This window comes from Strongylocentrotus purpuratus, unplaced genomic scaffold (genome assembly GCF_000002235.5).
Source record: "Strongylocentrotus purpuratus isolate Spur 01 unplaced genomic scaffold, Spur_5.0 spur5_scaffold_7, whole genome shotgun sequence".
Lineage (NCBI taxonomy): Eukaryota > Metazoa > Echinodermata > Echinoidea > Camarodonta > Strongylocentrotidae > Strongylocentrotus > Strongylocentrotus purpuratus.
Genome location: NW_022145613.1, coordinates 7,920,118 through 7,935,034, shown reverse-complemented (window position 1 = coordinate 7,935,034; position 14,917 = coordinate 7,920,118). Strand labels below are relative to the sequence as shown.

The 14,917-nt window shown below is 35.9% G+C and overlaps 1 protein-coding gene across 1 annotated transcript in view; it reads left to right on the top strand.

The window, feature by feature from the left end:
* Positions 1-14,917, top strand: part of LOC100890804 (structural maintenance of chromosomes flexible hinge domain-containing protein 1) — an 82,163-nt gene that overhangs the window by 29,023 nt on the left and 38,223 nt on the right. Inside the window, exons 8-16 of the mRNA XM_003727686.3 lie at positions 1,612-1,775; positions 2,154-2,461; positions 2,917-3,034; positions 5,089-5,275; positions 5,909-6,103; positions 8,179-8,307; positions 9,449-9,555; positions 12,582-12,664; positions 13,205-13,315. Coding sequence (XP_003727734.2) covers positions 1,612-1,775; positions 2,154-2,461; positions 2,917-3,034; positions 5,089-5,275; positions 5,909-6,103; positions 8,179-8,307; positions 9,449-9,555; positions 12,582-12,664; positions 13,205-13,315 — 1,402 coding nt within the window. The remainder of the gene's footprint in view (positions 1-1,611; positions 1,776-2,153; positions 2,462-2,916; positions 3,035-5,088; positions 5,276-5,908; positions 6,104-8,178; positions 8,308-9,448; positions 9,556-12,581; positions 12,665-13,204; positions 13,316-14,917) is intronic.

The window sequence follows — 14,917 nt, the reverse complement described above, 5'->3', positions numbered from 1 at the left end:
GATAATAATTTGGAAAACTGATCTGATCGATTCCTTAATTCTCCCAACTATATTATTATGATTAAATGACATTTTAGGTGAATGTAAATCGTCACAAAGTAATTAATTTGCTCTTTAAACCATTCCAAACATTTTATTGTTGAAAGATTTGTAAAAGCCTGTTTTATATTTTATTTTCATGGGAAAACGGTTGGGAAAATTCAAAAATTGGTTGGGAGAATTTACTGTTAGAAGATGTTGCACAGTAGCGCCCTCAATGAAAACAATAAATATCTTTGTGGTTTGATAATTTTTTCAGGATTGTTTGCATGTTAGAGGGTTGGTACAGTAGAAGCAATTATAATAAGTAACATTTCTTACACAAATCACACATTTTTTCATCTACCTTCAACAATGTTACCGGTTCACTTTAAAAAGTATTGTCAAATTGGCCTTGTTCCAAGTTTGAGCTTAAGGAACCAATGTGGGTCAGGCCATATGTATATGCTTCTTCGGTATTAAATTATTTTTAAAGTTGAATTATGCCACGTGATTCAATGTTTTGAATGATGCAATGGATCTATAGGCTTTCATAGAACCTTGTTACGATCCACAGGATAAACTTCGACTATTTTAAAAGCCTACTAAATTCTTGTCTCATGATATCTACGTTCTTTCTGCTCACTTGTCCACTGTACAATTTCACACGCATAAGGTTACTAAAACCAAGTGCAAGAAAGATCACATATAATGTTAAATATCAAACTGACAGCAGAATTTCATTAAAAAAATCTATTTTGTATCACTCAATGAGTAGGTTATTTTGAACAAGGGATGCGAATGAACTCTAGATTGCAATCATCATAACGGAGAGAACGTCTTGAATTTTGCTTGTTAATAAACATTTCGTTGAGTATGAGATGATATTCACACCTTTCTTTTCAACTTAATTGCCTAATAGTCAATATAAATAAATGAGCAATTGTGCTTTTTTTTAATGAAATGAAATACATAATGGCTTTTGACCCACATTCGTTACTTAGGCCCAAACTTGGTACAAGAGGATTTTGACAATATTTTTTGAAAGGCCTGTTGTTAAGTCATGCGTGGCAGCACAATTATGAAAATGGTATCATAGACAGGGTATAATTTTTTATGTACAAACGAATATTCAAGGTCAACTTTTAACTAGAAGCTACCAAAGTTGGGTACACTTTTTTGGTTACGCAATGTTTATGAAGTATCAACAGAAGATGAGAGGTGTTGTGGTCGAGTGGATACGTCACCGGACTGTCGATCACAAGGTCCGCGGTTCGAGTCTCGCCGCCGCACTAATGTCCTTTGGCAAGACATTGATCTACATTTGCCACACTCCACCCAGGTGAAGTGAATGAATACCTGGTAGGAATTTATTCCTTGAAACGCAGCGCGCGTAACAGTTGCACTGCTAAAGCCAGGGTAATTATGCTTCATTATTGTAGAGCGCTTAGAAACTTCTGACAAAGTAAGTGTTAGGCGCTATATAAGCAAGGATAATTATTATTATTATCATGAGATATGAGATAAAGCAGTGGTACTAATTTCAGTAACGTTTCTTTTCTCTTTCTTTTTTGATTTAATTCACACTTAAAGCCTGGCGAGGGCAGCCACGTATCACCAGGAAATGAGAACCTGCAAAAACTGATCGAAGAAGAAAAAGGCCAGGAGAACTTCACCCACGTTGTCATCACCAGTATCAAGTCACAACACATCAAGTTCATCAAAGCAGACTTCAACAGATGGAGCAGACAGCTGGCGTAAGTCTCTCACGTATTGTGTTCTTGATTCCAATGTCGGTACCAACCCCAAATTTCATTTTAAAACCCCAGCCCCTCCCGCCATTCCCTTCAATTCTTTGTTAAAGTGTTAAGAGGGAGTGAGTGTTTCCAAACAGACATTGGAAATTTTATAAACCTGGGATTAGATGTCTGTGAAAAATTACTTTGGAGCCCTTTTGTACATTTTCTATTTACACGTAAAAGGGTACAGAACACTATGTTTTAGTAAAGAAATTCCAGCTATAGGTTGTGGTATAAAATCGTGGCTAAGTAAAGGTTCATATAAGGGGCATTTGACTCCATTTCATATAGCTCTTTAATATGTCTTCGGTATGTCTTCCCTGATTGTCATTACAGACACATCTACCACTACTACATCCATGGACCACAAGGCAACCAGTCCCACCTATCCAACTCCATGTACCGTACGCCAAGCCCCTACGAGAACCTTAACATCAGCATTACAATGTACAAGAAGGGCCAACTGCATCAGCAGCTCAACCTCAGAGACATTAATGACGACCTCCAATCCAACTTCATCAGGTCTGCCAAGGACACGTTTGATTTCCGTGTTTTGGTAGAAGGAACTGGATTGGTAGAGGGCGTGCTTCGATATCATCCATTCCTCTTCGACAAGGAGTCATATCCAGTTGACGATGGCTCAGGTGGGGGACAGTTTTTAATATTTTGTTGGTTTGTGATGTTCAATTTGACTCAATGATTTTTAAAGGAATTGGAGATCTAAGAAAAAAAAACTTTTCAAAGAGTTATAAAAAAACCGGATTATTATTATTATCATAACATTTCAACTTAACACTGAAAACGACTCCAATTTGTGTTTGTTGACATTTGCATTGTCCTTGGCATCATTTTTATAAAGCACATGTTAAATTCTGGTATACTAGTGAGAAGGAGAGAGAGAGAAAGAAAGAAAGAGAGAGAGAAAGAGAAAGAGAGAGAGAGAGAGAAAGAGAGAGAGAAAGAGGAGGGGAGAGAGAGAAAGAAAGAAAAAACATTTTCAATCATTGGTCGAAATAGTGATTTCTGGAAAGTTATCAGATTACTATATCAAAGCTGGACATTGACTTCTATATGATATTTTTATGCTTTATTTATGCAGTACCTGAGGAAGTCGATGACGAAAGTGATTACAACAAAGATAGACCTGCGAGGGGTAGCAAAGCCATATTTGAGTGCTACTGGAATGGAAGGCTTATTCCCTATACTCTGGTCCAAGAGTGAGTAGTAGTTTCAAGTTTCAAGTTTATTTATTTATTTCCACGTATCTCAAACAATCTTAATACAATACGGTAAGTGCAAAACAAAATAAAATTGAAAACACAACTTTAAATGTCACAGATTATAACATCTTAATAACTATTACACAATACAGCCTGTATCATCAAGTGATAAAAGAGAACAAAAATATTCTTGTTTGTTTCAAGCTGAAGAGAGAGTGTGGGGGTAGGGCATAAGAGAATCGAAGTGTGCAATACTATATGCCCCCTTAAATAACTTAGATACAAATATACAAGAAAATGTGACGTAAAAAGAAAGAGAGGAGGAAAGAGTGAGATGAAGATAATGTGCTGTTAGAAAAAAAGGGGGTCTAACTAAGATTATAGTTGGAAAAAGAGATAGGAGAAAAAAATGGAGAGGGTACTAAGAGAGAAGAATAGTAAAGAAGGGAAAGAGAGAGCAGCAGAAACTATTACTTCAATGAAAACCATTTCGGGTTAAATAAGCTACATCATATTATGTGAATGTCACAAAAAATACTGAAGCAACATAAAAATAGCATTTTCAACGTTAGGTCACTTGATATTGTAATAAAAGAAACTTTTTCAAGTGAAGTCTATATGAATACAATGTAGAAGCATTTTTCAGAGTAGGTTCAGGTGAATTAAAATGTTAAGGTCCATTATGCATAAAGGTATCTATTGCCGATACTGTTCTTACAAGCGGTAAATGAAAGAGGTTTGACTGTGTTGTAGGACATGTATGATATCGTTCAATTTTGGAAAACATAGTATAGAGATATCGACTGCTTTGAGAGGTCTGGCTGTTTAAAGTGGAGGCGCGATAGCTCAGTCGGTAGAGCAGTGGTCTCGTAATCCGGTGACCCGGGATCGAAACCAAGTCGATGCGCTAGTGCCTTTTTGGTAAGGCATTAATACTCATTACCAGGTCCCTCGGAGAGGACCTAAAGCCATCGACCGTCCGGTTTCTTACTTACAAGCATTTATGCTTTCTTAGCAGTCAGGTAAAATAACCACCACCACAAAAGAGAACACGCGCACATCTTGCCATGACCCAGAGGCGCGCCTGGGTGGGCGGCGCCCCGAGGGGTCATGGCAAGATGTGCAATTAGTTCTCGAGAGCCTATATATCAGCCAGACCTGGAATATTAAAGCAGTCGATATCTCTTTTATATGCCGAACTGAAACAAAATTCTACCAAGAATTCTTACCTTATCCTTTTATTGAGTAAACATTGGTTAAAACATCACGGAAAATCTGACGAAACTCTCTGTTTATTTTCACTTGAGAAATGACTGAAACTTCAATCATTTTGGGTATTGCAGACAAAAAGCACTGTATGGTATCCGCGCCCTCAAAAATATTTGTTTAACACGTAAACCAATGGGGATCTGAGCACAATTGATTTATGCGGCATGTTACCCGGGACAACGGATATCACTCATGAACTATTGACTATGTGTTCGTCGTTTTGCGGGAATATCCAAAATCACGACTGCAATTCTGACCAATCAGATGGCTAGATTTCTAAAGAGAGGTATATAATACTAAATATTCGTGGTAATTCTTTTGTATCAAGTTGAAACATAAATTGACCAAGTTGAAGTAAATATGAATAAAAAAAACCTTCAGAATATTATTTTCATTAACAAATTTGTCGCTATGAGCAATCCAGCGTTGTTTATAATTCAAAGTGCCCTTTTTTGGCAATAAAAGAATGCAATAATTCCTGACTTCATATAAGGGAGTACAAGTGTATAGAGTAAAGCATTTTCAGAACGTTCGATGGAAATAATATACCATTTTATTGATTATTCCAATATTTCTAGAGAAATCAATTTACTCAAATTGTAAATATGAAAAATAAACAGTTGCAAGTCTAATTTGAATGTTTGTGGGAGTCATTTTCTTTTGAGTGTTAATTTGTTAAAGAAAAGCACTTGAGGCACATTTCCAGATAACATTTTATTTTATTTGAAAACATTTTGTTAAAGTTTTCCCCTTGAACTGATCCATTGTGTTTTGTCCATCAGATTTGACTGGTGTGCCGTGCCAAAGAAACTGGTCGACATTCCTGTCGAGTGCTACAACAGGGTATCTGGTACCCTCTTTGCTAACAGGAAGTTTGAGGTCAGCACGAACAAACTTACTTTTATTGACCTTGAGATGAAGCTGAAGGATAGATCGAACGCAGTCTTTGAGAGAGTTGTTGGGGGTAAGGTAAGAAACAATTAAAAAAAAAAAAATATGTTTCTTATCTAGAGACTGCATGCTCAAATATATGAACCTAATTGGTTGTACTGCCTACGTTCAAAATGTAAAAAGTCGTAATTTCAATACATTGTGCTTCCAAGGAATGTCCAGTATCCATGGGGTAGAAAACAAAGAGGATTTCAGCTGTTTCAATTATTCAGATTGGAAAATTAATGTTTTGTTTCCTAGTCATATTTTTTTAAAGTGATTATTGAGGAGAATGTTTCTATGTTTAGGGTCATATCATTCCAAAATTTATTCAATCGTATTACAAGCCTAAATTTGAGGAACTTACTCCAGAATCCAACAGTATCTTTTACATGTTTTAAAAGAAAATTGGTATAATTTTTGGCCTTTATAATTGTATAATGAAACCAAGAAAAACACTTTCTCAGATAACTTATGACGTCACTCAATACATGAGAAATGATGATAGACAAGGGACATTGAAAGCTCAGCATTGAGTTATGCCTTACATGAGGATCCGTGGTTTGAGTCCTGGCGTGGGACCCATTGTAACATGGAGAAGATAAATCAAGGTCAAAATGATATTATAATAATGTATGAATAATAGTGGTAACATCTTTGTCTCGTTTTCAGTCTCTCAGAGTGAATATTGACGAAGCGTTCTACGGTTGGCTGGACCACTGTCACGAGACCCATGACAAACAGGTCTGGTTCCGAGACTACGTGGGTAACATCACGAGGCAAGGTCTACCCAAGACAAAACAAGGACCCTGGGCTGTGTTTAAGACTGTGGTATGGGATGGGAAGGTGTATACCACAGGTCAACAGGTATGATATCACAAGTGATATTGTGATGAAGAGAACACTATGAATGAAAAAGTGGACACTATCCATCTTTTGAACTGATGGATAATGATTATTTTCTATACATTGCGTCCTAGGAAAACGAAACCGAGAATTATCGATGTTTTATCATTACTTAATCACAATTATAATCAATAAATGTCACATATTTGTAAAGCTTAAATCCTCCTATTTAATTTAATGCAACTAATATGGTGCATATTTCACACATGAGTGATTCAAAACAATTTGAAGAAAGGGTACCAAAAATCATTTGGCGGACGGTATCTGAAATTCAAAGAGAAAATCACATTTCTAGAAAGTTCATTTTCTGCCTCTTGATATGACACCTCAATCAGGAAAAAAAGGTTGTTACCGTCAGTGAAAATGATGCAACTGTTGTGGAAGAAAAATTAACTGTTGCATTAAACAAAGTCATGGCATGGATTAAGGAAAATCGTCTTGTTCTTAACACTGAAAAAACTTGTGTCATGTTAATAGGCTCTCCTGCTAATCTCAAGAAAATTGAATCTTTCACCATTTCATTAAACGGCAATTTGATCAAAAGAGTTCAATTCACCAAATGCTTAGGACTTTTGATAGATGAAGAATTGAAATGGTCTAAACAAATCGAAAACGTAAGTAAACTTGCCCAGAAAAACATTAGCATGATAAAGAGAGCAAAGAGTTTTTTGCCTCAAAAATCCTTAAAGTTACTTTATAACAGTCTAGTGTTGCCACGATTAGATTACTGCTCTGTTGTATGGTCGAACAGATTTCAATCTCATACAACTAAGCTGCAAAAAATTCAAAAGAGGGCCGCAAGAATAATATTGAACAAGACATATGACACACCGTCCGCTGATTTGTTCACAAGTCTGAAATGGATGACACTAGACAAGCGGTTTGAGTTAAGTCGCGTTATGATGATATATAAATGCGTTCATAACTTAGCACCTTCTTACCTTCAGGTAGGCTTAATCAATCCTAATGATGTGCATGAGCATCATACAAGGCAAATAGACAGTGGATGTTTACGTGTGCCTAGACTTCACACTGATTGTTATAAGTGTAGCCCAATTGTTTCTTCCATATTTGAATGGAATAAGCTAGATAATTCGTTGAGAACGGCTTCCTCTGTCAATTCATTTAAGAGATTGTTTAAACAAAGTTGTAATTTGTGAATGGCTCAGCCGAACATACACTACGTGCATGTTCTGTAATATTAACATGACTTATTCGCATAACTGCGACTTAATCAATATTTTCCTATTGACATTACTGTTTACTAGGTTAATGATATATGTTTATTTTGCAAACGAGTATTTCTTTTGTAACTGTTCTGTATAAATGTTATGAACGATATAAATATGTTCATTCAGGGCCCCATGGAAGACCACTACTTGTTGGTGAATGGGCTACCCTGTCAAAAGATTAGAAATAAAAAAAATAAATAAAAAAAAGGAATGCTTGCATTTCCATAATTTTAATGAATGGATACGTTTTCCTGCCGTAGCAACAAATAGAGTTGACAATAGACTTAATTCCGTTTCGTTAACGATCAGCCATAGCCGAAAGACTCCATGTATGGCTGATTTTGCACTGTATAAATGAGATGAGAAGTAAAAAAAAAAAAAAAAAAAACATAGCCATACAAATTTAATTGTTTTCTCAAAAAAGGAGTGAGATAAGAAGTTAGAGAAAAGCCAGTGGGAAGGGGGTGGATGGAAGTCACTACAAGAATTTTACATAATCACAGTTTCTTATGAGGAGTAACGTAACATGAAAAGATAAACATATATATATATATATATAGAAAGAGAAGAAAATCAAGAGAAAGAGATTTGTTCATGTCAGAAATATTCCGTTTACGATGTAAGATGTCATATGGGATAAAAGTGAGTTCATGAGTAATATGTGTTATTCATTCATTTACTTTATAATTTTCATTGAACATGAATGTACATAGTAGGTTATATACCAATAATATGTATAACAAAGTAATAATTTGGTGCCAGACAATACCTTACTCGATATATTCTTATCTTATTCCTTGTTAGGTTCGAATCTTGCGGACAAATCCAGTTGTTTATGGGTCAGTAAAACGGTTCTTGTTGTTCGGAGACTTTGGGAATGAGATTCAGAATAGGTCGCTGTTTGCAACGGGAGGAGAGTTCGAAATTGAGCAGGTATGACAAACTCAGTTACATCATTTATACATTTTCTCTGCATTCATCGTGCCATAACTAAAGCTATGGTCATAAATCAGAGCAGCGACCGACCGATCAGTAGCATGCTCGGTCGCTGCTGGAATTTAGGCATCGCCTAGCGATTAGGTCGGTGCCCGGGCGGCGACTGCCCAGGCACCGAGCGTATTTTGGGCGGCGAGTGAAAAGTGAGCAGGCGCCGCCCAAATTTTAACTCCGCGCTAAAACTTCAGCGGCGACCGAGCGATGCCCTAAAAACGAGCGGTGCCTTGGCGGCCGCCGCTCGGTGGTCGGACAGCTGCCGGGCAGAATTGGTTAAAAACTCGCCGCTCGGCCGCCGAGCAGGCTACTTTTGGGTAATGTGACCATAGCATTAGGGAACAAAATAATTGGTCTACTAAAGATTGGCATCTGTGCTGCAGGAATGTTCGGTACGATATGATTTTGATGTAACCTTCAATTTTCCATAGACCTCAACTTGACTCATGTGAGGCTTAGTATTTGGTGGGTCAATTTAAGATTATTTGTAGTCAGTCGTTAGATAACCAATACCTCAATATCTGTGAGATGCATTTAAGCAGCACTAAATGCGCATAGTGATCTAAATCTGCCCTAACGGGTTACTTCTGCAGTAAGTACATTGGCATTAAATGTAGACAGGTCAGCAAACCGTGTAACTATTCAAAACCATTGGTGACATTGGACCAGTTGATGTTATCTGCTGCGTAAATCTATCTAGATCCAAATGTTAAACAGTGCCAAAATGATCAGATACAACTTTGCCCTTATTTTCGAAAGCATTCAAAGCTAAGCCTGGTACTATTTTGCTGATTGATGGGAAGTCAAGTGTCAACCTCTCAATTTTTTTATAAATTACTATAACTATTTAACAAAATACAGGATCATTTCTTTCTTCAGGAAATGATAGAGAGAAATCAATTTCATAAAGAAAAGTTTTTGTTATACTTTATTTTAGTTACAGCATGATGGTGAGTTGTACAGGACGGAGAAGTTGCTGTTTTGCACTCTATAATCAGCAAACTAACTCTCAAGCACTAAACAATTGAGGATAAGGACCTTTGCTTCTTTGAACTTATTTTCATTTCTCCTCTCTACTTGGTAGGAGCCTAGATTGTTGTACAACGAGACAAAGAGCTACCATCTCAGGAGGCTGGACAGGTTAGCTGATGAGGGCCAGATAAAGAAGGCCATCGATGATGAAGAAGGAAAGTAAGTACTAATGACTTGATGAGGACCATTCACGTTTCCATCTTTCTATTTGCTTAATGTATTTCAAGGTATTCTCTATGTTTATTCAGTTATAATGGAGATAAAATATTTCTCTTCTCTTGCACAAATAATTTAAGTCTTTCATTTAACTTCTTAGTCGGATTTAAATACAAAAACAAATAACCTAACCCCAAAAACATTGCAACAAAAGGTTTTTCAACGGTCTACGTAAGATAGTGTTTGACATCAGAAACAACATAATAAAATTCTAAGAAAATCGGACACCCGGAAAGAGGTGATTCTCAAAATGACGTCCAAGATGACCACCAATACGTTAAAGGGATACTTAACTTCTGTTTTCAGACCTTCAAAGTGCATAGTTATTGCTCTTATTCTTATCTATGACATTTCTAGTGCCCTTTGAGGACCTACAATTGCTATGAAGGTAATTTTAGACCCCAAAATGTGTGAAATTTAGCCCATATAGCTCAGTTTAGTCTCATTTGACAACGCCCCCTATGTCAGCAGCCTAACATGTTAGCCTATGGACTTTTACCCCAAAATCGTTAAAAATTCTTTTTTTTTTGTTTAAACGAAAAGCACATCCACCTCGACGTACGTTATTACTAGCTCTTTCATTGGAACCCTCATGTCTCATTGACTTTTGAAAGTTCACCCACCGTAATTTCATCAAAATAGGTCGCAAGCTCGCCATTGCCTAAATAACACATGTACAACAGGTCGAACTTTGGACTCAATTAACCACGCGATTGTAAGGTTATAAGTCAAACACACGAAGGATAAGATGCATGAATTATCATAGATCAGTTCTGATTTGTTCATTGTGTCCATTTCATCCAACCCCCACCGTAATTTTTCCATTTAGTAGAGGCAAGCATTTTGCCGACGGGGGGGGGGGGGGGGGGGCTGGGTAGTAGTATCTTGGTTTGTATAATTTCATTTTTCTTTGTATATTTATGTTCTTGTTTTTGATTTTTTGTTTTTTTAATATTTCATATGTTATGATAATATGTGTTATCTTATAATTGTACATGTAATTTTTATATTGCGCACGGACCAACAGAAGAACAGCCTTTGGCTGAAGTTGGTGCCGTGCAAAAATAAAATAAACTGAACTGAACTGAACTGATATTCTACTGCGCTGCAATAGCTCGTAAATGCTGTGCTATACATACTTTATGAACAAGTGAGTTTTCAGTTTTGATTTAAAATTATCTAGTGATGGGGCTTTCCTTATTTCTAGTGATAATTTATTCCATAATCTAGGGGCAGCACAAAGAAATGTCCGGTCCCCGAGGGTTACTTTGGTTTTACATGGGGGTATTTGCAACATAATGTGTCTTGTGTACTACGAAGGTTACGACCATGAGTTTGAGACTTGATATGCAAGAATTTAGTAACGAAACTAGGAGTTTGACCATTTAGAGCTTTGTAGACTATCATTAATATTTTAAATGTAATTCCAAATTCTCATCCAAAAAATGGAATATAGGTGTTTAACAGGTGTTAAATATGACCAGATGCTAAATATTTATCCCTTTCTTTGCTATTCTATTTAAGGATCAGTATAATGCTATGTTCTTTCATTGTTCTCAAAATCGAGGGTATACTTAATATGGTTATCTCCATCTCGTTTGAAAGAAAAAAAGTCTGGTTATGGAGATGTTTATGATGATGAAAATGTAAATGTACTACACGAGTTTGTTTTTAACAGAATGGGATCCATGATGGTAAATTGACCAGTGACCCAAACAGAAGATCTACTAGGACCCAAAACTTCTTCTTCTAGTCACCTATTTAGGAAAACGAAAGCCATCTTGAATGCTAACATAATTTACCAAAGTTATAAATTGCATTTATATATATATATATATATATATATACTAAACTCACATTTTCAAGAAATAACGTAAGACATTTGTTATGTGATTATATGGAAACTTTTTTTGGAGATTTTAGGGATTATACTTTTATTTTTGACGCCATCTTGGATTTGAATGATTCTTGTCTGCTGCGAGACAACGAAACTTGTATCTGCCCCCAAAGGGGGGATATACACCAATGACATATACTGCGGCTGATATAATGATTCGATACTGTTTTCAAATGCCGCAGGCCATCTTGGACGGCAAAGTGGTGGAAAATGTAAATCACTTTTCATCTAAGTTACCATGTCCTATGTTTTGTATTCATACAGTGCCAGCAACCAAATTAGTGAGCACAGTAGCAACGATATCACAAAACTTTTCTGCATAAAGCTACAAGATTTTTTTGTATAGGTCTGTCAATGAAAATCCATACCTGTATGTACCGGTTATTTTGGACACCTTCATGGAATTTTCATCACCCCAAAAACTGGTATCGAGGCCGAAATTACACTTCTTAGATAGATTTATCACAATAATCGATTTATGGCTACTTTTAGTTTCGATTTTTGGATTACATAATGGTGGCCCTCATAAGGCTACTCTAAACTTTAATGAACATCCTGACCTCTACAACCCATTTTAATCTTGCTAATCATAGCTTGAGGCCATATAGTGGACGACATCTTGGATTTCTCGGTTTCCTGGTGGCCATAACCCATTAAAAGTAGTACGAATGGAGTCTACAACCCTCTAAACCTAGATTAAGACACCAACATTATAGCCCTAAGATGGATATATCATGATGTATGCCCAATTTAAGGTATTGGCGGCCATCTTGGACGCCATTTGGAAAATCACCACTTTTCGGGGGCCGGTTTTCTTACATTTTCAGTATGTTGTTTCTGATATCACACACTACCGGAAACCATTGAAAAACCTTAGTTTCTGTTAACCTGATTTTATTTTCTTTCAGCAAGATTTTGTACAGCACTTCAAAGCAGCAATACAGTAAACAAATGTTACAGTAAACTGTGGGCACTAACATAGACAGAAAAGTAGAGATTATGAAAGCGTATTCTTAAGCGAGTCTGTCATAGGAATTGAAAAAAACATTTTGTGTGCTCTTCTCCTTACCAGACTTCCAGAGGTTCTTGTCATATCTTGGCCTAAGGCAAATGAGGTCCATGCAGGAGAGAAACGACCAGCTGGGAAACTCATAGGTCAGTGCATAATGTCATGGCATTGCCAGAGACTGCCAAGAATTGCAAGATGTATTTTGTGCAAAATCACTTAATGGTGGACAAAAATGATGATAACAGTATTCCATTCTTAATTGGTGCTGACATGCACGTTTTTTCTTTCAATGATGCATGACAAGTTATATAGAGAGGAAATAATCAAATTTCTCAGGACTTAAACATTTAAAGCAGGATACGAAGATTTAGGACATTTAGAACAGTTTTTCTAAATTTTCTTTAAAATGTGCTTTTATAGAATTAATACATTCTTCAGGGGATGGCCTTGAAATCATGGAATTAACACATATGTTTTACGGGGATGTTTTCAGAACCATACCCAGTTACAGGAACGAGGTTCATAAGAGGCTCAACAATAAAAATCAGCCATGGCTTTATCAGTCTTTGGTCAGTTTGGAGTTGTTACTTGGTTTGGCCGTGAGACTGGGATATAAGACTCCTGGAAACTGGCCCCTGGTTCGTTTGTACCTTTCATACCATATTGCCCATTTTGTTTGTGTACAGGTGAAATCAAAGCTGAGATCCACAACAGGAAAGGTCAGTCCATGTCAAGGCTTCCTGGAGTTCAGCATAACTCTAAGAAACTCATGGTGGAGTTGAAGATCATTTGGCATTGTGAGTAAACACAATCAAAAATGCAATCGACATCCAATAAATTACCTTTATTCTACATATGATTGCAGGGCCCTTAGTGAGAACAATATCAATACACTCTACATCTCCTGCCATCACCGAGTTTATACCTAAGGTTACAAATGCCTGTGATAATAAAGAAACAATTATTAGCCTGTTTTCAGATCTTAGCAAAGCAATTGATTATCTTGATCACACAGTGTTATTAAACAAATTGGAATCTTATGGTTATAGAGAAATTACATTGAAGGTCTAAAAACTTTGTTAGTAATCGGAAAATATATTTACTGGGTGTAAGCCACAAATATGTTTAAATAATTAAAATTTCTCCCAGGAAGCATTACATTTATTAAAACAATTGTTGTACTCGAAAAATATGAGTCACAGACAATGGAAGTAAGAAGTGGAGTGCCCCAAGGCTCAATTATAGGACCATTATGATTTCTTTTATATGTAAATGATATTTGCAATGTTTCAAAAGTGCTAGAACTGATTTTAATTGCAGATGTGGTTTTGTCTCATCAAGATATTGTATTCCTTCAAGATATGGTAAATGCAGAATTTGATAAACTGGTTGAGTGGTTATATATATATTTAAATTTGCAATCAATATTTCTTTTTAAAAAATGCACCCCCAAAATCAATTGTTACTCAAATAAAAGTTAAAGGTGAGTTCTGGTAATGCGATTGCATTGTGAAAGAAAAGGTATGAAATGGATAAAAAAAATGTTGATCATGTAGCATGTAAGTATTGGTGTGCACTGCAAGCTTCTGGAGTTATCAAAATCATAATAAATTTGGCCCAGTCTTGGTAAAGTAACAAGCACATGTATATGGGACTACACAAATGGTGTCGGGGCTACCTACCTTGATTTCCTTATCTTTCTATGCTCATTACTCAGCCATTATACATTTTCTTCCAAAATTGTTTGGCACATGACATTTATTTGTAATCTTGAAAATTCAGTGTAAGTTTCGTTGATTCTATGACAATTTATTTTCATTTTTTTTACCAGAACTTAAGTTTATCTTTAAGGAATCTTTTATTGTACAAGTCAAACATTTAATATTTTTAGGAGTCACAATTGGTGATAATTAGATTGGAAAGAACACACTGTAGTAATCTGCAATATATGAGCTGAACATGTTGGTGTATTTTATAAATTGATTTTTTTCCCTAAAGAAATATTGATGATTTTATATAACATATTGATATCGCACCACTTGTATGGACAATTATAATAATTACATCGCACAGCCAATACCTTGTCCCTCTTTTTTTACAACCTTAAACTTTTAAGAGTATGCGATATCTATATATATCTATGTGCAATTTGTATGTATTTATGCTTTAAATTTGTTTTACCACATACTACTTTTAAACTATTTTGAACTCAATACAAATATTCATGGCTGCCAGACCAGGTATTTAAATAATTGTCATATTCCAGGGGTAAGGACATTAGTTTCCCAAAATACAATTTTCTTAAGGGGCCCAAACATTTGGAATGATATACCTGTAGAAATTAGACTGAGCCCATCGCTGAATAGTTTTAACAGATTATGTAAATTATATTTATAACA